The sequence below is a fragment of the Scylla paramamosain genome, unplaced genomic scaffold (assembly GCF_035594125.1).
Source record: "Scylla paramamosain isolate STU-SP2022 unplaced genomic scaffold, ASM3559412v1 Contig28, whole genome shotgun sequence".
Classification (NCBI taxonomy): domain Eukaryota; kingdom Metazoa; phylum Arthropoda; class Malacostraca; order Decapoda; family Portunidae; genus Scylla; species Scylla paramamosain.
The window spans coordinates 345,694-368,482 of NW_026973693.1; the positions used below are offsets into that span (position 1 = coordinate 345,694).

The following is a 22,789-nucleotide window of genomic DNA, read 5'->3' on the forward strand; positions in this document are numbered from 1 at the left end:
TCCTGCACGGCGGCACTTGGGAGGTAAAGGCTTATAATGCTTCATCTTTATCACTGCTGGGGGAGAGGAACACGCAGGAACAATGTGCATTGCCACCAAAGGGTTCACAAATCCCTTCCTGACACCTCGCACAGATTCTATGCATTTCTTCCTGTGGTGTTGAGCGGGCGAGCGGCGAGGCTTGCGTCAGGCAGCGAGGCGCAAGATGTGAGCGGCCAAGGTTTAGCCAATCAGCGAGTGGTAAGGCGCTGTGTTGTGGGGGTCCCGCAGGGCTGCCAACATCTGCAGAGGTTTACTGATATCAGAGCGCTGAGTTTCTAGACAATATTGAGAAAGAATAAGCTGGAATATCATTGTCGGCATATACAGAACTTGCTCATATAGCGGTTGTTTTGCCTGGTAATGTTCTGGTCGGCATTGGACTTAAGGCTTCCTTGTTTCGTTGGCAACGCACTCCCGGTAGACTTGGCACTCCAAACATATGCGCATATCTTGAGGGACAAACATCCAGTGATGTTGAGAGTGATCCCTCTTCCTGTGTAACCTCAGCGCCTTTGTGTGGTCACCCCACGTCCAGGAAATTCGTCACGCTAACTTACTGGTAAATCATATCGAAGTTTACTTCCAGCTGTAGTACGTATGTTGACAATAATTCAATATTGCAAGTGAATCTCAAAGAGCAACAGACACTTGTGTACTAGTCAGATCGATTTAATTACATAACTTACGGTATCTACAATATGAGAGAGAGAGAGAGAGAGAGAGAGAGAGAGAGAGAAGGAGGGGGGCCAGCTACCATGTCAAGGAAGAGAAAATTGCCTCTACAGTAACTAGTGTTTGTGGGGGAGGGTATTACTGTTTGTATGCAAGAGGGGGGGGGGGCACGGCACAGTATGCTGGTATATACAGGCATTGTAGAGCGGCCTTCTCTGTCGTTGGGTTGTTCTGATGTAATTTTGCAAGTTTTCTTTCTGAAAATTAGATTTTTTTTTTCTGCAGTGGTCCTATATTTAACTTAGTATCAAGAACCAGCTCACTTTACTGGAGTTTATCATGGCACTTGAATATCCCACTTTTGTTTATACTTTACTATGCTACGCAAGTCCAACAAGACAATTATTTTCTGCATTTAGTGTTCATACCTGTGGCAATATTCAGGATTGTGTTCCAGGAAATCATTGTGAGATGTCGGAAGTTGTAACTTTAAAGCTTTAAACTAATTATCCATCAAATGAATAATAACCCTAAACTGTTGCACTGCATTGTCAACATTTCCAAGAGCTCCCCAGACAGAGGCGGGCAAACAGAGGCACCGCCCCGCCAGTCGACGACCTCAGCATAATGACGTGTTTTTACTCTCTCTGTGTCCACATTTCACGAGCTTTATTTTCGAATTGTATCGGTTGATATTAAATAGCGACTTCATGTTGCACTAAATGACAAATCAGTGTTGGGATAAAAAGACAAGCATTTAAATAATAATAACGATTGATTCATTGCGTGTTTTAAGACGAGCGAACTACCAAGAACCATCTTACTACCTCTCACCCCATCACGAGGGGGAGTTGATGCCTCTCCCTCCCTCCCTCCCTCTGCTCGGAGACTGTCACGCAGCGGCAAGTATTCGTTGTGTTGTGAATATTGGCGTCAGTGTCACGGGGCGGCGTCGGTGTGGCAGGAAAGCGACACGTAGGTAGGTACCGTGACGCGGCCGCTGCAGGTGAGGTCTGAAAACTGGTGGAAATGAAACAGTATCTGTTGGGGTTGTTAGGTAATAATGGCGGGTTAAATAGAGGTGGATGATTGTTCCTTGCTGATTGTGCGTGGACAGGGAAAATGTTCATCTGGTAATGACTCATAACCTCGTGTTTTGAAGCGCTTTGCTCTCTCATCAGAACAGCATTCAAAGGCCACATACGGTACATTAGCTCAGGGGTGATTTTTTTTTTTTTCCCAACTAATGCACATTCCTCTATTGTCATTCCTGTTACTCCCACCGACCCTCCAATGCAGCGTTCCCAGCCCGGTCCGCGTCGTCACATCATTGCTAGACGTACACATGAACACATCATTCGCCTCATAAGAACAAAGGACCTCCATTACTCCGTCATCTTTCCCCTCCCTCACACTGCTCCTGTTACTCTCTCCCTCCCATCCTTCCCCTCCCTCTCCCCCTGCTATCCCTCCTTCTCCCTCTCATCCTTCTTCCTCTCTCTCCTCCCACTGCCCCATCCCCGACCCCTCATTTCTCTCCACACTCCTCCCTCTACTCCACCTCTACCTTCTTCCCCGCCATCCTTTTCCTCTCATTTTCCCTTCTCTCATCCTGTTTATTTCCCACCATCCCGTTTTTCCCTCTCCCTCTCCCCTTTCTCACCCTTAAACTAGGTATTAATATACTGCCACAGTGACGAAAAATGTAGTTGGAGAGAGAGAGAGAGAGAGAGAGAGAGAGAGAGAGAGAGAGAGAGAGAGAGAGAGACTGTTCTTTTCATATTTTCATAAGCAAACTAATTAAGAACATAAGAACATAAGAAATAAGGGAAGCTGCAAGAAGCGACCAGGCTTACACGTGGCAGTCCCTGTATGAAACACTCCTACCTATTTCCACCTATCATCCCCATCCATAAACTTGTCTAATCTTCTCTTAAAGCTCTCTAGTGTCCTAGCACTAACTACATGATTACTGAGTCCGTTCCACTCATCTACCACTCTATTCGAGAACCAATTTTTTCCTATCTCCTTCCTAAACCTAAATTTTTCAAGCTTGAACCCGTTATTTCTTGTTCTACCCTGGTTGCTGATCCTAAGAATTTTGCTTACATCTCCCTTGTTATAACCCTTATACCACTTAAAGACCTCTATCAGGTCCCCTCTTAACCTACGTCTCTCTAGAGAATGTAAATTTAACCGCTTCAACCTCGCTTCGTAAGGAATACTCCTCATCCCCTGTATCCTTTTAGTCATTCTCCTCTGTACTGATTCTAATAGACCTATATCTTTCCTGTAATGTGGGGACCAGAACTGCACAGCGTAGTCTAGATGAGGTCTGACCAGCGCCAAGTATAACTTTAATATTACCTCCGGCCTTCTACTTTTAACACTCCTAAAAATGAATCCTAGTACCCTATTTGCCTTGTTTCTGGCTTCTATGCATTGTTTCCCTAGACGGAGTTCAGAGCTAACTATAACTCCTAAATCTTTCTCGTACCCTGTACCTACCAGAGTTTGGGTGTTTAATGTGTACCTATTGTGTGGGTTTCCTCTACCTACGCTAAGCACTTTGCATTTATTGATATTAAATTGCATTTGCCATCTATCCGTCCATTCATTCATTCTATCTAAGTCTGTCTGCAAGGCGATGGCATCCGCTTCTGACCTAATTAATCTACCTATCTTTGTGTCATCCGCAAATTTACTAACATCGCTATTAATTCCACTATCCAAGTCATTGATATATATTAGAAATAATAATGGCCCTAATACTGATCCCTGTGGCACCCCACTAATGACATGACCCCACTCGGATTTCGAGCCGTTTATTAGCACTCTCTGTCGCCTGTTACCAAGCCATGACCCTATCCAACCTAACACCTTCCCATCTATCCCGTGCGCCCTAACCTTTCTCAGGAGCCTTTGATGGGGCACCTTGTCGAATGCTTTACTAAAGTCCAGATATAAGATATCATAACTATCTCCATTATCTACTGCCTCGTACACCTTACTGTAAAAACTTAACAAGTTTGTCAGGCAAGACTTCCCCTTCGTGAAGCCATGCTGTGACTGATTTATCAAGTTATGTTTGTCTAAATGTTCCCTAATGTTCCTGGCTATTATTGACTCTAACATTTTACCTACAACTGAAGTTAAGCTGACCGGTCTATAATTAGACGCTAAAGTTTTATCCCCTTTCTTAAAGATGGGTACTACATTAGCCTGCCTCCACATTTCTGGTACCTCACCCGACTCCAGTGATTTCCTAAAGACAGAAACTAACGGCTCACTAATAATCTTTTTACATTCCTTCAGTACTCTGGGATATATTTCATCAGGTCCTGGTGACTTGAACTTTTTAGCCTATCTATCTCCTGCTCCACTATCTCCCTAGTTATGGAAATATCCGTCAGCTTCTCATACTCATCTGCTCTAAACACCTGTTCACTATCTGGCATATCCTGCATGTTTTCCTGAGTGAAGACAGTTAAAAAATAATCATTCAGAAGTTTACTAATCTCCTCCCCAGAACTAACCAGCTCCCCATCTGCTGCCTTTAATGGACCTACAGTATCCTTATTTTTCGTCCTGTATACCTGATAAAATCCCTTGGGGTCCGTCTTCGCCTGGCTGGCTACCTTTAATTCATAATTTTCCTTAGCTTTCCTCGTTAACTTCCTGACTGTTCTAACTAATTCATTATACTGTGTCCTTAAAACTTCTTCACCTGCCCTTAATCTCTTATATATACTTCTCTTACGCCCTATATAATGCTTTAACCTAGCAGTCATCCATTTAGGGTCATTTTTTTGTGATCTTATTGTTTTATACGGGATATTTGCTAATTGACCTGTATGAACTTTATCTACGAAATATTTATACAATTCATCTACATTTACTTCACCTAAACCCCTCATCTCGTTCCCTACCATCCTCTCCCCTCCCTCATCAACTCGCCTCGACCTTACCTCTCTCATTTCAGCATGACCTGACATTCCAACATACTCACGCCTATCTCCCCCTTCCTCTTTCCTCCTCCCTTCTGGAGCCTCACCTCACCTCCCTCATCCTGCCTTATCTCTCTGAACTCCGTCCCTGACCTGACCTCACCCTGCATCCCTTGCCAGTCCACTCCTTGGAGGTACCTTTTAATTCTTCAAAATCTGCTCTCCTAAAGTCAGGTATTTTACTAGTGTTTTTATTTCTAACAGTTTCTTCCCATTCTAGCTTGTACCTAATTTCCCTATGGTCACTGTTACCTAGCTGTCCTCCAACCTCTACCTGCGTGACTGCTTCCTCCCTGTTAGTAAGAATTAAATCTAGAATATTATTCCCCCTTGTGGGTTCTACGACTACCTGTTTTAAAAAATTATCCTGAATTACCTTAAGGAATTCCTCTGCTTCCTTGTTACCCACAATCAGACTCCAGTCGATATTCCTAAAATTAAAATCTCCTACCACACATACCTGACTGTACCTGCCTGCTCTATTTAATTCCTGCCACAGTGAGGTGTTAATTTCCTCTGTACTGGTCGGTGGTCTGTAAACTACCCCTAGTACTACTGACTGCGATCCTTCCTTAATATCTACCCATATCGACTCTGCTTTGTTATCTGTTTTAATTCTATTGTTCATACAGCACTGTAATGTGTCCCTAACGTATAACGCGACACCTCCTCCTCTCCTGTTTTCTCTATCTTTATAGAACATTGAATACCCATCTATCTTAACCTCTGGATCAAATACTTTTCCTGACATATCTAACCAAGTTTCAGTCAAAGCAATGATATCAAATTTCTCTACACTCGCTATTCCTCTAAGCAAGTCTATTTTATTCAGAATACTTCTACAATTTGTGTAGTAAACACTTAAGCTATTTCTCACCATCCCTAAGCTAGCTTCCTTTCTAGATTTAACTAATTTGCCCCTTGCCTTCTCCTCACTACCCCTTCTTCCCTCCCGACTAACGAAAAAAGTGCTGGAGTGCAGTTACCTCCCGCTCGAGTGTTTCGGCCAAAACACGAACACCCTGGCGTGACAAATGCACTCCATCCCTGGCGTACAAGGTGTCCCTGCCATAGAAAAGGTCCCAGTTGTCGATGAACGTCCATCCATTACTCCTACAATGATTCGCGAGCCTGCGATTCACTGTAATAGCCCTGGACAGCCACTCAGCACCAACTCCCCTCCTCGGCAAGACACCACATACCACGGGGATCCCGCCCTTGTCCCTAATCCTGTCCAAAGCCTGTCGAAACCTCCTGATAAGCTCCTCACTCCTGACCTTACCAAGGTCATTCCCTCCCGCACTGAGAAAAACAATGGGCTTGGTCCCATCTTTTTCCAAGCACGTGTCTAGCCTATCAGCTACCTTCCCTATCCCGGCCCCCGGCAAACACACCCTCGACCTACGCTTCCTATCCCTAGCACAGAACGCACTATCTAAGTGCCTAACCTGACTATCACCAAACACAAGCACTCTACCTTGGGGCAGGGTAACTGCATCTGCCCCCTCCTTCTTGCCTCCTCCAGCCCTGTCCACCTCCTTCTCCTTCCCCTCCTCCAGCACATTGAAGGGATTCTTCGTCTCCACGGAAGGTGCCCTGAGCACCTTCACCCTCTTGGCTCCCCTGCACACAACCGACCACTGCTCCTCCGTCGCCTTACTAGGTAAGGTGACGGTGGGGCACGACCCTCCCACAGGTGCTGAGATCCTCTCATAGAACTCAGCCTGCAGGTCTGAGATCCTCTCACGAAACTCAGCCTGCACCTCCGAGATCCTTCGATGGAACTCAGCCTCCACCTCTGAGACCTTCGCAACGAAGGCCTCGAGAACAGGAGAACTAACACAACCTGTCGACTCAGCAACACAAGGCGCCATGTCTACACTAGCCAGCTATATTCATTGTTTCATTTGTCATCCATTACCTTGTTCTGTTTAGCGTTTTGCATTTAATCTTTTTTCTTTTACCTCATATTTTTTTCGTGTTATTCATCTTACTCCTCATTTGTTTACCACTCATTCTTTTCCATGCAGTTCTGCCACAGCTCTCTGTTTTGCTCCTCTTCTCTACAATTTTTTTTTCTACCACACCCACCATCCTCCTCCTCCTCCTCCTCCTCCTCCTCCTCCTCCTCCTCCTCCTCCTCCTCCTCCTCCTCCTCCTCCTCCTCACACTGTGCATCCTCTAATGTGATGGTACAGAAAAATTTATGATTGTTTACGCCGAGAACATAAATTGTCTTGTGCAACGATCAGCCTGGACCCAACCTTCCTTCCCCTTTGTCATGTGCAACGATCAGCCTGGACCCAACCTTCCTTCCCCTTTGTCATGTGCAACGATCAGCCTGGACCCAACCTTCCTTCCCCTTTGTCATGTGCAACGATCGGCCTGGACCCAACCTTCCTTCCCCTTTGTCATGTGCAACGATCAGCCTGGACCCAACCTTCCTTCCCCTTTGTCATGTGCAACGATCAGCCTGGACCCAACCTTCCTTCCCCTTTGTCATGTGCAACGATCGGCCTGGACCCAACCTTCCTTCCCCTTTGTCATGTGCAACGATCAGCCTGGACCCAACCTTCCTTCCCCTTTGTCTTGTGCAACGATCGGCCTGGACCCAACCTTCCTTCCCCTTTGTCATGTGCAACGATCAGCCTGGACCCAACCTTCCTTCCCCCTTCCCTTCCTCCCTTTTTATCTCCCTACCCTCCCTCCTTCCCCCTCTCATTATCTTCTTTCTTCTTCCCTCTTCCCCTTTCATTTTTTTTATGTATTTATTTATTTATTTATTTATTTTTTTATCGTAGTCGCTCTCCTGTTTCCTCTCCTCCTACTCCTCCTCCATGTCTGTAATTCATTGTTTATCTCCATTTTTTTTTCCAGCACCTGTCACTTATTTTCTTGCTTTCCTTGTTCCCCTTAGTGTGTCTCTTCACACTCTCTCTCTCTCTCTCTCTCTCTCTCTCTCTCTCTCTCTCTCTCTCTCTCTCTCTCTCTCTCTCTCTCTCTCTCTCTCTCTCTCTCTCTCTCTCTCTCTCTCTCTCTCTCTCTCTCTCTCATCCAACTTTATTTCCTTTTTAGTTTGGTTTCTGTTAAACATACCACATCTTGTTTATTGTTCTTTAAGTAGTCTGTAAGTTCCAATAGGCTGGACACCGAACCACCTATGTTAGTATACATAATCTATAAACTTCTGCTTGGTGATCTTGTGTGGCATCTTTGTGTCACCATTTCCTCATTTTCATGTCCATGACTTTCCAGGTGAATCTTTTTGCTTGTTCTTGTGTTCTTCCCGTTTTTTTGACTGAGCCTCTACTCTCAGTTCTTCACTTTCTTCTTCATTCATGTCTTTTTTTTATCTATATTTCCTTCATTCCGTCATTTGCCAATTTTCCTGTTCCTTGCAAGACATGTTTTGCTGGTGTTTGTGACATGAATCTTATTTTCCTTGGTCTTGTTCTGCTTTCTTCATACTTTCCAATCCTGTAAACCTTTTCAGTGTGTTCAATTATTCCCTCTCCTTCCTCCACCACTTCTATAATTTCCTTACCCCTTTTTCACTTATTTCTCACAAGCTATTTTCATGGGTAGGTCCTTCTCCTTAATCCTAAATACCACCACACACATCTTTCTCTGTACTGTGTCTCTCACAAGATTACCTTTTCCCTTTGATATTTTAATCCTTTCTTTTTAATATCCTTATTGTGTTCCTGTTGCTGTTGCCTTATTATCTCCTCCATCTCCACCTCTTGTTGTTGTTCTCCCTCTTCTTTCCAACTTTTAACTTCCTTTCTCTTGCAAAGTTTTTTGTAACTCTTCATTCTCTCCCTTGAGTTTCTTAATTTCTTCACAGTACTTCTTGTTTAAGTTCACTATTTTTGTCACCTCTTCTCTTAGTTCTTTGTTTTCTTTTTTTCTTTCCATCTCTCTCTTTTCATCTCTAATATATCACTGGATATCTTTTTTACATTGTCACCACCCACTTCTCTTCCTTCCTTCAACACCTTTATCATCGCTGTTAAGCTGCATATTTCTTCTATTTTTACATTGTCTTCTTCAATTTTCCAGATTGGTTTATCTGTGTGTGCTATGCTGAGGTCCTCATCCATGAAGCCCTCAAAAATATGTGGCCTCATGCTGGTCACCATCTTCTCTTTTGATATCACCGAGTGATTTCACATCCACTGAGGATCTTTGCAGGCTGCTAAGTGGTGGTGGTGGTTGCTGGTGTCCAGGTGTGGGAATACGTGTCAAGTCACCAACCCCTCCCAGCACTGGCCAAACTCTGTGTGTGTGTGTGTGTGTGTGTGTGTGTGTGTGTGTGTGTGTGTGTGTGTGTGTGTGTGTGTGTGTGTCTCTCTCTCTCTCTCTCTCTCTCTCTCTCTCTCTCTCTCTCTCTCTCTCTCTCTCTCTCTCTCTCTCTCTCTCTCTCTCTCTCTCTAGAGTGAAATAGTTATCCAAACAGCCTATTAAAGAGAGAGAGAGAGAGAGAGAGAGAGAGAGAGAGAGAGAGAGAGAGAGAGAGAGAGAAATGAAGGGGAGGGAAGGCCCATAGCAAAAAAGGTGTGAATGGATTTACTTGATCCCCTTCCTTTGAGTGAACTGCCACCCTTCGTAAGGAAACTTTTACTTGTTAAGTTAATCCACCAAAGATTAGAAGATGTGGAAGGTTGAGTGGAAAAAGACCTGCCCGGGGTCAATCATTTTTGTGAGTGACTTTTACCAGAGACGAGGGTGTGAAAAAATTAGTTATCCATCTTGTCCTACCTGGTGATGAACTCTTTTAACTACTAGTACTTATTACATCTTTCCTGACTCCCAGACCAACATGAAGCATTTCTTTTCTTTCACAGCCATGTCTATGCACTATACTGGCTAGAAATTGCACAATCTGCTTCTTTAGTTGTTTCCTTTCTTGAATGTGCATATAAATGTTTTCAGCTGTGCATTCCATGCTGTGTAATGTTGTAGTGAATGGTTAAATTCTAGACTAAGTTGTGAGTCAAACATGTATCAAGCAGCAGGAGTATTGATGTGTGCGTTTTCCCTGCAGGTGGTAACACGGAGAGCAAGTGGAAGAAACCTTGGGAGACTTCCATGACTCAGGAACAAGCACACCTCACTGGGAGCCTTGTGACTGACAGGTGGTTCAGGTGAATACTGTATTTTGTTGGCACAATTGAGAATTCTCGGTCCAAAATTCCAAAATCTGAAAGTTTTTAATTGTCATGTCATGTCATGTCCACAAAGTGGTGGAAAGGTTTGCACTGAAAAAAAGAAAAAGAAAAAAAAAGAAATGATGAATTGTAAAGCCCACAGACCAAAGCTCTGGTGCTTGACTTACTGCAATGGAAGGCATCAAAAACTGGCAGGTTGTCATCACACACATGCTCTGAAGATGTGATGCTCAGTTTTCTAATCTGACTGTGTGCTGAGCGCATAACAGAGGTGATAGTATCTGGTATGGAGGTATATATCTCTCACTTTTCTTCTCGACCTAAACCTTCTAAACCTTGGTTTAACACGACCTGTTCTTGTGTTATACATGATAGAAAGGTGGCTTACACAAGGTATTTGAACCTTTCATCCCCAGAATCTCATGCGCTTTATATTTCTGCCCAAAGTCATGCCACATCTGTTCTCCAACTAGCCAAAAACTCCTTCATTAACAGAAAGTGTCAAAATCTTTCTAGATCTAACTACCCTCATGACTTCTGGCAACTAGCCAAAAACATCTCATCTTTGCTTCTTTTTCTCTCCTTTATTTCAACCGGATGGCACCACTGCTATCACATCAGTCTCTAAAGCCGAACTCCTTGCTCAGACCTTTGCTAAAAAGTCTACCTTGGACAATTCAGGGCTTGTTCCTCTCTCTCCTCCACCCTGCTGCTGCTGCTGCTGCTGCTGCTGCTGCTGCTGCTGCTGCTGCTGCTGCTGCTGCTGCTGCTGCTGCTGCTGCTGCTGCTGCTGCTGCCTATTAAAATTCTTTGCAATGATGTTAAACCATCGGAATGCTTATGGACCTGATGGGGTCCCTCCTATTGTTCTCAAAAACTGTGCCTCTTTGCTTGTGCCTTGCCTAGTCAAACTCAACTCTGTCTGTTACCATCTACCTTTCCTTCTTGCTGGAAGTTTGCCTACATTCAGCCTGTTCCTAAAAAGTGTGACTGTTCTAATCCCTCAAACTATGTCTTGTTGATTTAATTTCCTGCCTATCAAAAGTTTTTGATTCTATCCTCAACAGAAAGATTCTTAAACATCTATCACTTTACAACCTTCTATCTCATCACCTTTTATGTATGGATTCTGTCAAGGCCACTCTACTGGTTATCTGGCTTTCCTTACTGAGTCGTGGTCATCCTCTTTTAGAGATTTTGGTGAAATTTTTGCTGTTGTCTTAGACATATCAAAAGCTTTTGATAGAGTATGACACAAAGCTTTGATTTCCAAACTACCCTCCTATAGCTTCTATCCCTCTCTCTGTAACTTCATCTCAAGTTTCCTTTCTGACCGTTCTATTGCTGCTGTGGTAGACGGTCACTGTTCTTCTAAATCTATTAACAGTGGTGTTCCTCAGGGTTCTGTCCTGTTACCCACTCTCTTATTATTCATCAATGACCTAAACCAAACTTCTTGTCCTATCCACTCCTATGCTGATGATACCACCCTGCACTTCTCCATGTCTTTTCGTAGATGTCAAACCCTTCAAGAAGCAAACAGCTTATGCAGGGAAACCACAGAATGCCTGACTTCTGATCTTTCTAAAATATCTGATTGGGGCAGAGCAAACTTGGTATTGTTCAATGCCTCAAAAACTCAATTCACTCATCTATCAACTCAACACAACCTTCCAGACAACTATCCCCTCTTCTTCAATGACACTCAACTGTCCCCCACTTCTACATTGAACATCCTTGGTCTCTCTTTTTCTTATTAATCTAAACTAGAAACTTCACATCTCATCTCTAGCTAAAATAGGTTCTATGAAGTTAAGCATTCTGAGACGTCTCCACCAGTTTTTCTCACCCTCCCAGCTGCTAACTCTGTACAAGGTCCTTATCTGTCCATGTATGGAATATGCTTCACATGTCTGGGGGGGTTCCACTCATACTGCTCTTCTAGACAGGGTGGAATCAAAAGTTTTTCGTCTCATCAACTCCTCTCCTCTAACTGTCTTCAGCCTCTCTCTCACCGCCGCAATGTTGCATATCTAGCTGTCTTCTACCACTATTTTCATGCTAACTGCTCTTCTGATCTTGCTAACTGCATGCCTCCCCTCCTTCCGCAGCCTCGCTGCACAAGACTTTCTTCTTTCTCTCACCCCTATTCTGTCCACCTCTCTAACATAAGAGTTAACCAGTATTCTCAGTCATTCATCCCTTTCTCTGGTAAACTCTGGAACTCCCTGCCTGCTTCTGTATTTCCACCTTCCTATGACTTGAATTCCTTCAAGAGGGAGGTTTCAAGACACTTATTCATCAATTTTTGACCACTGCTTTGACCCTTTTATGGGACTGGCATTTCAGTGGGCATTTTTTTTATTGGATTTTTGTTGCCCTTGGCCAGTGTCCTTCCTACATAAAAAAAAAAAAATTCCACAGACCGACTGGGAGACATGACGTCTGTGCCACCACGCAGGGAGTAAAACCAAGAGGAGGAAGAGGAGCATTCAAGAGACATCAGCTGGCCAGCAGTCCATTCAGGTGTGCCTTTCATTGCATCATTATTTGTCCATAATTTCCCTTCTGGGGTTGGACAGCCCATGAGTATCTCCCACTTGCAGCTGTAGACAATTTCTTCCTTATTGTTGAGTGTTGTCATGCCTTCCTCCACACACCATCTCAAGATCTTCCCAGTGGTTTCTTTCCAAGTACTCTATTGCTCTCCTCAGTTTGTGGCCCTGATTTGTAAGTGCCAGGAAGACTATGGTGAAGGCAGACCACAAACCTTTCATTGGACATGAGTGGCGAACGGCAGTGAAAATATGGCAGTGTCTGATTCTTTGCAGCAAAACACAGTGTGCTTATTAACAGATTTATTCACTGTTCACTCATTTGCTCATCTCTAAAGGAGTGAAGAGTGTGCACTGAAGTAAGCATTGTAACTGGTGTGTGTGTGTGTGTGTGTGTGTGTGTGTGTGTGTGTGTGTGTGTGTGTGTGTGTGTGTGTGTGTGTGTGTGTGTGTGTGTGGTGATGAAGTTCAATATCAGGGTTGTCGTCTTGAAAGATTTCATAAAAGTACTGAATCTGATTTGGAATTCATGTTGCAACAAAAACTCTCCCTTCTTTGCAACAGTTTCACAACAGGAAGTGAAGGATGAAGCATGAAGGTTTTAGGCCAAAATGAACTGACAGCAATCAGGAATGACACGTCCAGCAAAACCAGCAACACAGCAGTGAGTGTGCATGCTGGTGCGTCAGGTCAGGGGTGAAGTGTTTGGATTGTGGGCTAAAATGGCTTGCTTATACATGAATATCTTTCACACTGGAGGAGCTGGGGTGTGTGTGTGTGTGTGTGTGTTAGGGGTGTTTGGGTGTTGATAGGCTTGTTTGTAGGTATTTCCACCTGCTTATCATCTATTTTAGTTGTTCTTCGCTCTTTCATCTTCCCTCTGTCATTCATTTTAGCTATTTTTCATTATTAGTGTACAGTCTTTGCCTCTGTCACCTCCTCTATCCAGCCCTTCCTTGTCTCTACATATCTAGTCCTTCTTTGCCTCTATCACCTCTTGTCTAATATTTATCCAACCCTTCCTTATCTCTGTATATCTAGTCCATTGCTTCTATCACCTCTTCTGTCTAATATTTATCCAGTCCTTCACTTCCTGCCTTTAGTTAGCATACACTCCTCACCTCTTCTGCTGTCTATATTCACCCAGTCCTTCCATCCACACACCACAGGAATCTAAATTAACACACATTTTCCAATATTCTTCCTTTCATTAACCCCTCACTGTATTTCCAGAGTGAATACTTCCCAGACCATCCAGTCATTTGTACTGTTTGGGAATGGGAAGTCTTTCATGAACTCTTGCTTGAACAGAAAATGTTGCAAAATTTCTCACAGGGACTGACCAGGTTCCTCTCTTAGGCATGGAGAGAGAGAGAGAGAGAGAGAGAGAGAGAGAGAGAGAGAGAGAGAGAGAGAGAGAGAGAGAGAGAGAGAGAGAGAGGTATATTTGTGAGAGGCTGTGGGGAGTGACTGGGTTTGTCAACATACTGTGGGAGACATACTGTGGGTCTGTGGATTGTGGGAGAGAGAGAGAGAGAGAGAGAGAGAGAGAGAGAGAGAGAGAGAGAGAGAGAGAGAGAGAGAGAGAGAGAGAGAGAGAGAAAGGGGGCTGGGGGAGGATTTATTTTTCTTTTATCTTTTCTATCTTTCTCTCATTTCTTCTTTTTTTCTTCCTCTTCTATTAACCTCATTCTTCTCTCATGTCCTCTTCCTTCTTTGTTGTCTTCTCTCTCTCTCTCTTTCTCTTTCTTCCCTCCTTATTATCATCTATCTTCTCCTCTTCCTTCTTTCTATCACTTCTGGAAAAAAACAATGCAAATATAAGTAATACATTTTGAACATAATAATAATAATGATAATTAATTCTCACAATCAGTAACATTCTCTCTCTCTCTCTCCTTTATTTCATCCTTCTCATGTCCCCCTCTTCTCTTCCTTCCTTCCTTTCTTATATTCTTCCTCCTCTTTTCTTTGTCTCTTCTGTCAGTCATTCCTCTGAAATATGAATAAATTTAGAATAATAATAGTAATAAATTTAATAAAAATAATTTCTTGTATTCTCTCTCCTACACATACGCAAAATTCTCTCTTAATAGAAATAATTTCTTGTATTCTCTCTCCTACACACACACAAAATTCTCTCTCTCTCTCTCTCTCTCTCTCTCTCTCTCTCTCTCTCTCTCTCTCTCTCTCTCTCTCTCTCTACAAAACCCCTTGTTTGTCGTCCATGTGCATTGTTTGATTTTTGTGAACCTCCCAACAGCCATCTTACTGTTTTTTTGCAGCAATTAACCACATCTTTGGTGTTTGTCCCCAGGAGTGCAACCTCTACAAGTGGTGGAGGGCATGGACACTTGGATATGGATGACACTGGTTTGGGTGCCAAATATTAATAGTGCACCTACACAATTACCACACTCGCTCCTCTCACCAGGCTTAACTATAAATAATTAAAGGTAAATAACATCTGTCATCTATTATCTATTGTATTCTATATTGCTGTTAATGTTTCATGTATAATGTCTTTGCTTTCAAATGCAAGTCAAAAGGGTGAACCCCATTTATAGTACTATTCACGTTTGGCAAATTTCACTTTTGACATTGGTTTGGCTACACTAATTGAACTGCTAACAGTGAGGGACTACTGTAAATGTAGTAATAATTATAATAATAATAATAATAATAATAATAATAATAATAATAAAAAGTAATGATAAAGTGCAAGACATGTTCATTAACGCAATTATTTTCTCCAACATGGAGGAATGAGTGAGGAGGCACATCTGTCTGTGATTAGGGAATGCAAATGACGATGTTCCAAGGACATCACCCTGTCCTGGGCCATGACATGAGAGAGAAGAGGAAAAAAGGACTCTCTCTCTCTCTCTCTCTCTCTCTCTCTCTCTCTCTCTCTCTCTCTCTCTCTCTCTCTCTCTCTCTCTCTCTCTCTCTCTCTCTCTCTCTCTCTCTCTCTCTCTCAGAGTTTCCATAACACCAAACTACTCTGGTGTTAATTTCATGAGTTGCTGAATAATAGAAATGGGAATGTTAGTTCAATGCATTTAGCTCTGAGTATGAAAGAATGACAAGAAAGAATGCAGAGGACACTAGAACACATGCACAGAAAACTGAAAGATTTTTAAACTTTTGAATAGGTGTAGGAAAAAAAAAAAAAAAAAAAACTGCAAAATCAGTGTCTCCTTAAAACAACACATGACAGCAATGATAACTCATACAACAATAATGCTTGATGAAGACTATATTTCCAACACAGATTTATGACAACATTTGGCAAAGCTGTGCACTGTTTACTTGTGTTAAAACTATGCTATGATTTGAGAGGAAAGTTGGTTAGTCATTATAGGGTTAAGATGATATAAGGGTGTTTATTTTAGCTAATTTCCAATGACTCCTAATATAAGATTAAAACTTTAATGATTAAGTAACTATTTCATTGTTTACATTAATTTACACCAAAATTTCGCAACTACAACCTCAGGGATGTTTAGTTAATCCAATTTTGTTCACAACTACTACATTTTTTCCAATGGTTTACCCATAGTACAACACAAACAACTACAATATCATTCATGCTATTTCATTCCAAAAAAAAATTCACAACTATGTACATGATCTAGTTTACAATAAAAGGATTTTGAACAATAGTTTCCCCATTAATCAACCCTAATTTTTTTTCCAGCTACAAAGAACAATTCAACTACAATACCATTCATGCTATTTCATCCATTTGAAACTTCACATGCATGTGATTTACAGTACTTTACCAAAAAAAAATTAAGATCAACAATGTTCCCATCAATCAACCCTTTAAACTTTCCCACCTACAATCTGACAAGTGGAGTCACCAGTTTTAAATGTCAATAGTTATCCAAGATTGAATTTATGCCTTCCAATCCTCTGTGGGTCTTGGAGGCATCCATGAGTCCCACTGTTCTCCTGAGAGCAGTGCAGGAGGTTGCCTTCAACATAAACCTTCTTGACAAAGTACTTGGATGACTTGTTGCAGCTTTGCTCTTTTCTGAAGGTAACTGCAGCCTTCAACTCAAGGCACAGCTTCTCCAAGGCACCCATCATACTGTACTTTATTAGCCCAGTGATCTGTGGAGAATAAGTAGTGGTGATGGTGGTGGTCCACCTCTCCAATACAAGAGTTCACCATTATTAACAATTTTTCATCCTTTTCACCAGTAAACTCTGGAACTCCCTGCCTGCTTCTGTATTTTCTTTTCCCTATGACGAATTTTTTCATGAGGAAGGTCCCAAAACACTTCTCCAATCTTGGATAATCCTTACCACTACACACCAGCAGACATAAAAATACCGTGAAGGATGCAACTCCCTTTTTAGAAGAGCCAGAGGTCACAGGAGCAAAGGTGATGGGACCCTCCATGCCCTCGACACTCATATCAAGCCCCATTATCACCTGCATCACTCGGGAACACACCATCACCACCATTACCATTGTGTTGTGGCATCATATCAGTGGTATAATAATTGTAAGAATACAAGGGAAACTGCAAGAAGCCGTCTGGTCTACACATGACAATCCCTGCAGGAAATGTGCTTACCTATTTTCACTATCATCCTCATGCATAAATTTGTCTAATCTTTTAAAGCTCCCTAATGACTCAGCACTAACCTAACTACTGAGTCTATTTCATTCATCTATCACTCAATCTGAGAACCAGTTCCTTCCTATTTCTTTTTTAAATCTAACTTTATCAAGCTTGACATGAAGAAACTGAGGATAGTGATAATGGTTGCTATTTCTGATTATTATTCTTACTTCCATTAACACTCAGAATATGAAGTCTGTCTTTATTCTTATTTTGGGTCCCCATTGGAAAGGGATAGTCTCATTGACCACTGCACTACAAGCCAAATAACTTAAAAACACCCTTAAAATAAAAATGATGGCTACTCTTCACAACCACAGTGCTGCATCCCTCTTTTCTAAACATCTTCACTCTAACCCCTACTTCCCTGCTCCCTCCAGTGACAGCCTCCTTCACCTCTGGGTTCACTTGAGGAGCTGCCATCAGCCACCCAATGACATTCATTTGCAGGTTCTTGGTGACAGAGTTCTCCTGGATCTTCAAATTTTCAGGATACACCACCAAGCCTGTAAGGAGAATTGGTGGAGAGAGAGAGAGAGAGAGAGAGAGAGAGAGAGAGAGAGAGAGAGAGAGAGAGAGAGAGAGAGAGAGAGAGAGAGAGAGAGAGAGAGAGAGAGAGAGAGAGACTGTATGTTAGATGCAGACAAAATGATAAAGTAAGGTATTAAAATCTTGCATGCAAAAAAAAGATATGCACACTAATAAATACTTAAATTACAAAACGTTAAAACATCCATAAACTCCTTGCACATCATACTGAGCTCACACTCCTCTCATTCCCTCAGATGCTACCAACAACTTTATTTAAACAAATAGATAGATAGATAGATAGTCACAAACACACTCTTATTCCCTCCAAGACACAACAATGACTTGATTTCAAGAGAGATAGACAAAACACACACACACACACACACACACACACACACACATCAGGCTTGGGTCTGAGTACATGTACTCAACCAGATTCCAAATGTAGTGCAGTGGTAGATGTATAGGTAGAGGTAAGGTCAGGGTGACACAAGCCTGTCCCTCTGGAAGCCAGGTGGTCTGGATTGGTACCAGTGAAGTCATGTGAGTTACAGCCACTGCAGTTCCCACTCCTGCTGCTAATCTGTCAGCACCTTTGTGTAAATATGTGGAGTGAGAAACAGCTGTCAAATGCCATCTGGACTGACAGGCTGCTGCACTGAGAGGCACACAGCAATCCATCCCCATCAGGTATCAAGCGAGATTCACCCCAAACTCTCCACATTCACACAGATAGACAGACACAATACACACAGAAATAAATTAATAGATACACATACACATACAGACTTGGTTACCAGGAGAGACAAAGTGGAGATGCCAACCAGCAGGTACAACAGACACCTGAGCAGCAAGTTGGTATCTAACACTGACCTCACTGATGACGACATCTACAGGAATTGTTGACAAGTTGTTCTTGGGTAAATAGATCCTGGAGGAAATACACAGAAAAGATCCATTATTGCAGAGACAAACAAAGGCTGGATATTGAGGGGATACAACAAAGAGTTAAGGAAAGGGAGGTTTTTCACTGAAGGATCAAAGAAAAGCTGGATATTTGGAAGGGCAACAGGAAAGTTGAGAAGAGGAAAATGTTGGAATGATACAAAAAATGCATGTGTTTTCTGTCTGTGCATAAAACACACACACACACACACACACACACACACACACACACACACACACACACACACACACACACACACCTCTCTCTCTACTCACCTCTGTAAAGATCTGGGCCTCACCTTGGCCATGCACTCACATCCCTCCCCAGTATCTCAATCAATATCTTTTGATCCTGAGAAGAAACAAAAGAACTATGTGGAATGAAAGAGACAAAATATACACAAGAAAACAACAAAACACAGTCACTGGACTAACCATCTCAGTGACGTTTAGAAATACTGGAATTTTCAAGGGTACTTCATGTTTCTGGTTTAACAAGTATTCTGCATCACCAGAAGAAAGAAACACCTATGAGAACATGACTCATTATCATGAAAACAGTCCTTATGAAAGTTGATGGGATTTTCCAAGGACATTTTTTTCATGATTGAGGAAATAGTTAATAGTATTCTGCATCATCAACCAAGCAATCATAAAAACCAGACTCCTCTTTTAAAACAGCTCCCATAACACCTCAGGCATTCCACAATATGGGAATAAAAGTTAAGGTTCCCCGCACTTCTTACCACAAACCAGAGTCCTCTTTGAAAACAATTCCCATAACACCTCAGGCATTTCACAATATGGGGATAAAAGTTAAGGCTCCCAGTGTGTCTTACCACAAACCAGACTCTTTGAAAACAGTTCCCATAACTCCTCAGGCATTTCACAATATGGGGATAAAAGTTAAGGTTCCCTGCACTTCTTACCACAAACCAGACTCTTTGAAAACTGTTCCCATAACACCTCAGTCATTTCACAATATGGGGATAAAAGTTAAGGTTCCCAGTGTGTCTTACCACAAACCAGACTCTTCCTCTTTGAAAACAGTTCCCATAAGACCCAAGGCATGAGAGTTAAGGTTCCCTGTGTGTCTCACCACAAAAACTGCTCCATCCAGGAGAGAGAGAGAGAGAGAGAGAGAGAGAGAGAGAGAGAGAGAGAGAGAGAGAGAGAGAGAGAGAGAGAGAGAGAGAGAGAGAGAGAGATGAAGGAAAAGACCAGGAGGTAGAGAATGAGAGAAATGCAAGTAAATGAGGAAGAAGACAAGGAAAAGGAAGACAAGATGAGAAAGAGAAGCATTCAACCACTCCTTTTACTATCAGTGACCTTACATTGAAAACTAAACTCTAAACTTGCAGTAAACAATTGTACCAAACTGAGTGAGACAGCATGAGAGTTAGCAAGACATCACATTAATATAAGGACTGAGAGATGCACAGGGACACCAGAAATGAGACTAAGTTCAGTACTATTCCCAGCACCTGAAACACCATCCTCACTCTCAGTTTCATTCCAGAGAAGCACTTTTTTCTGAGAGCAGCACAAGATATGGTGCCAAAGGGGAGATGCAAGGACTGGAGGATCCTTAGGGACAGAAGACACAAGGCTAACTTCAGAACCATTCCGATTATCTAGAAGAGGGTCCCCAGTCTCACTCTCGTTCAAGAGATGCACAATGTTTCTCCAAGAGCAGCACAAGATCTGGTCCTTGACGTAAACTTTCCTTGCATTGTAGTGAGTGTCCAAATATCCTGTCACTACTGGGATAGCTATGTTACTGCTGAGGGATGTGCACAGTTTCCCTAGAGCTGTGACAACATGCTCCTGTGGTCCAGTTATCTTGAAGCAGAGGAAGTGAGAAGAATTAGTGAACTAGAAAAGGACGATGAAAATGGCTGTGAGACATGGAGGGAGAGAGGAGAATAAGAAAGAGTAATGGAAGTGGCTATAAGAAATAGAGAGTGAAAAGAATTAGTGAAATGAAGAGAAAACTTAAATGAAAGTGACTGTAGGAAGTAGAGGAAGAGAGAAGAATTAGTGGAAAGAATATAAAAGCAATAAAAATGACTACAGGAAGACAAGAAAGCGAAGAACGAGCTTGCTTTTGACATTCTTTTACCACAGAAGAAAGAATGAAAAATACAGCCATTCAATTCACCTCTTCACAATACACACCTGGTACTCTGCTATGGTCTTCTTGGAGTCATTGCTGAGAGTGAAATCAACGGGACCACAGTACACTCCGTCAGCCAGCAGCCAGCATGTCTACTGACTGCAGCAACAGACTCAGCACTCCATCCTCCAACTGTATCACATCACCATAACATCATTTGTGTGCGTGTGTGCGTGCGTGCGTGTGTGCGTGCGTGCGTGCGTGCGTGCGTGTGTGTGTGTGTGTGTGTGTGTGCGTGGAGCAAGGAGGGGGTGAGGGTAACTATGCATGATAGAAAGGTTTAAATTGTGTGTGTGGAGGAAAGTGTGCATTAAAGAAAGAAGAAAGAGGAATACAGGATGAGTGAAGAAATGGATAATGAAGGATAAAGTAGAGGAAAAAGAATACAGCAAAGATGAAGAAAAGATATCATTGAAGGATACATGATATGATAAGAGGGAAAAAGAATACACTGCAGGAGGAGAAAAAGGATATCACTGAAGGATATAACAGAAAGGTATAATGAAGGATAAAACAGAAGCAAAAAGAACACAGGAGGCATGAAGAAAACAATATTACTGAAGGATGCAAGAGGAAAAAACACAGTGCAGGTGAAGAAAAGAAGATACTGAAGGATATAACGGATGGGCGATAAGGACAGTCATTCTCACCCCATCCTCCACACCCTCCAACTGCTTCCATCAGAACGGATCGGTGTGCAAGGACTTGACCATGGGGTACTCCTTGATGACCAGATGTGAGGGATACACCACCAGTCCTGTATGGGAGACAGATAATAAACTGCACTCCCAAATGTTTTGCTCTCTCTCTTACCTCCAATACTTCCAGTTGTTATGGTGTTTTCAGGGGTGTTTTCATGGTTCCAGTGATGGTTCAGCAAGGATTCTGTATCTTTAATAGTCTGTAGTGTGAGGTATTTGGGTTTTAAACAGTACATCAACATGCAATACATTTTATCCTAACTTCCATAAGTATGTACATCAGTATACAAGATTTTCCTTTATGTAAGAGGAACTCTGGCTAAGGCCAACAAAAAGGAGAGAGAGAGAGAGAGAGAGAGAGAGAGAGAGAGAGAGAGAGAGAGAGAGAGAGAGAGAGAGAGAGAGAGAGAGAGAGAGAGAGAGAGAGAGAGAGAGAGAGAGAGAGAGGAAAAAATAAAAAAAAGAAATGAAATGAAATAAAATAAAATGAAATAAAATAAATAAATAAATAAATAAAAATAAAAGGGCCCACTGAGGTACCAGTCTCTAGAAGACAGAGCCAAAAAAATTACCCTAAATTTAAGAAGTGTCTTATATAAGGAAGTACAGACACAGGCAGGGAGCTCCAGAGTTTACCAGAATGACACCAATACTCGAGAGGACTCCATGTACCAGCTAGCGGAGACGACAGCAACCTTGGCTATGAGTTGCTGTCTCACGTCAGGCGCCTCAAATATGACGTTCTCAAAGGTGAGCATTGACACGGCCTCATCTGGTACATACAGCCTGACACAGGGTCTGTTGTCAGTATTTGTGTTGGGAAGATATGGGTGGTGATATTTTTATTTATTTATTTTTTCAAGTAGGAGGGACACTGGCCAAGGGCAACAACCCTCCCCCTCCCCCAACCAAAAAATAAAAAGACCCACTGAGATGCCAGTCCCATAAAAGGGTCCAAAGCAGCAGTCAAAAATTGAAGGATAAGTGTCTTGAAACCTCCTTCTTGAAGGAATTCCAGTCATAGGAAGGTGGAAAGACAGAAGCAGGCAGGGAGTTCCAGAGTTTACCAGAGAAAGGAATGAATGATTGAGAATACTGGTTAACTCTTGCATTAGAGAGATGAACATAATAGGGGGTGAAAGAAAGAAGAAAGTCTTGTGCAGCGAGGCCGTCAGAGGAGGGGAGACATGCAGTTAGCAAGATTAGAAGAGCAGTTAGCATGAAAACAGCGGTAGATGATAGCAAGAGATGCAACATTGCAGTGATGAGAAACCGGCTGAAGACAGTCAGTTAGAGGAGAGGAGCTGATGAGACAAAAAGCTTTTGATTCCATAATGTCTAGATGAGCAGTA

The 22,789-nt window shown here is 42.4% G+C and overlaps 1 protein-coding gene and 1 long non-coding RNA gene across 13 annotated transcripts in view; one reads left to right on the top strand and one right to left on the bottom strand.

Moving 5' to 3' along the window:
* The first annotated feature begins 261 nt into the window (after positions 1–261).
* Positions 262–16,112, top strand: LOC135097681 (uncharacterized). Of its 7 annotated transcripts, none has more exons than XR_010265968.1 (7): positions 262–601; positions 8,784–8,950; positions 9,769–9,868; positions 12,317–12,418; positions 12,607–12,806; positions 13,012–13,111; positions 14,765–15,171. It is a non-coding gene; the product is annotated as an uncharacterized LOC135097681 (long non-coding RNA). The 7 variants fall into 7 exon arrangements; XR_010265967.1 differs by lacking the exon at positions 12,607–12,806 and adding an exon at positions 15,211–16,112 and having other exon boundaries at positions 270–601; positions 14,765–14,903; XR_010265964.1 differs by lacking the exon at positions 12,607–12,806 and having other exon boundaries at positions 269–601; positions 8,784–9,002.
* Positions 13,636–22,789, bottom strand: part of LOC135097678 (uncharacterized) — a 28,261-nt gene continuing 19,107 nt past the window's right edge. Inside the window, exons 3-8 of one of the 6 annotated variants that reach the window (XM_063999624.1) lie at positions 21,387–21,493; positions 18,413–18,546; positions 18,014–18,208; positions 17,481–17,590; positions 16,314–16,566; positions 13,636–14,246 (exon numbers count right to left, since the gene is read on the bottom strand). In XM_063999624.1, the coding sequence (XP_063855694.1) occupies positions 16,333–16,566; positions 17,481–17,590; positions 18,014–18,208; positions 18,413–18,546; positions 21,387–21,493 (780 nt within the window). In that variant the 3' untranslated portion in view covers positions 13,636–14,246; positions 16,314–16,332. Of the gene's footprint in view, positions 14,443–16,313; positions 16,567–17,480; positions 17,591–18,013; positions 18,209–18,394; positions 18,547–21,386; positions 21,494–22,789 lie in introns of all 6 variants that reach the window. The other 5 variants (XM_063999623.1, XM_063999627.1, XM_063999629.1 and 2 more) reach the window with 5 other exon arrangements.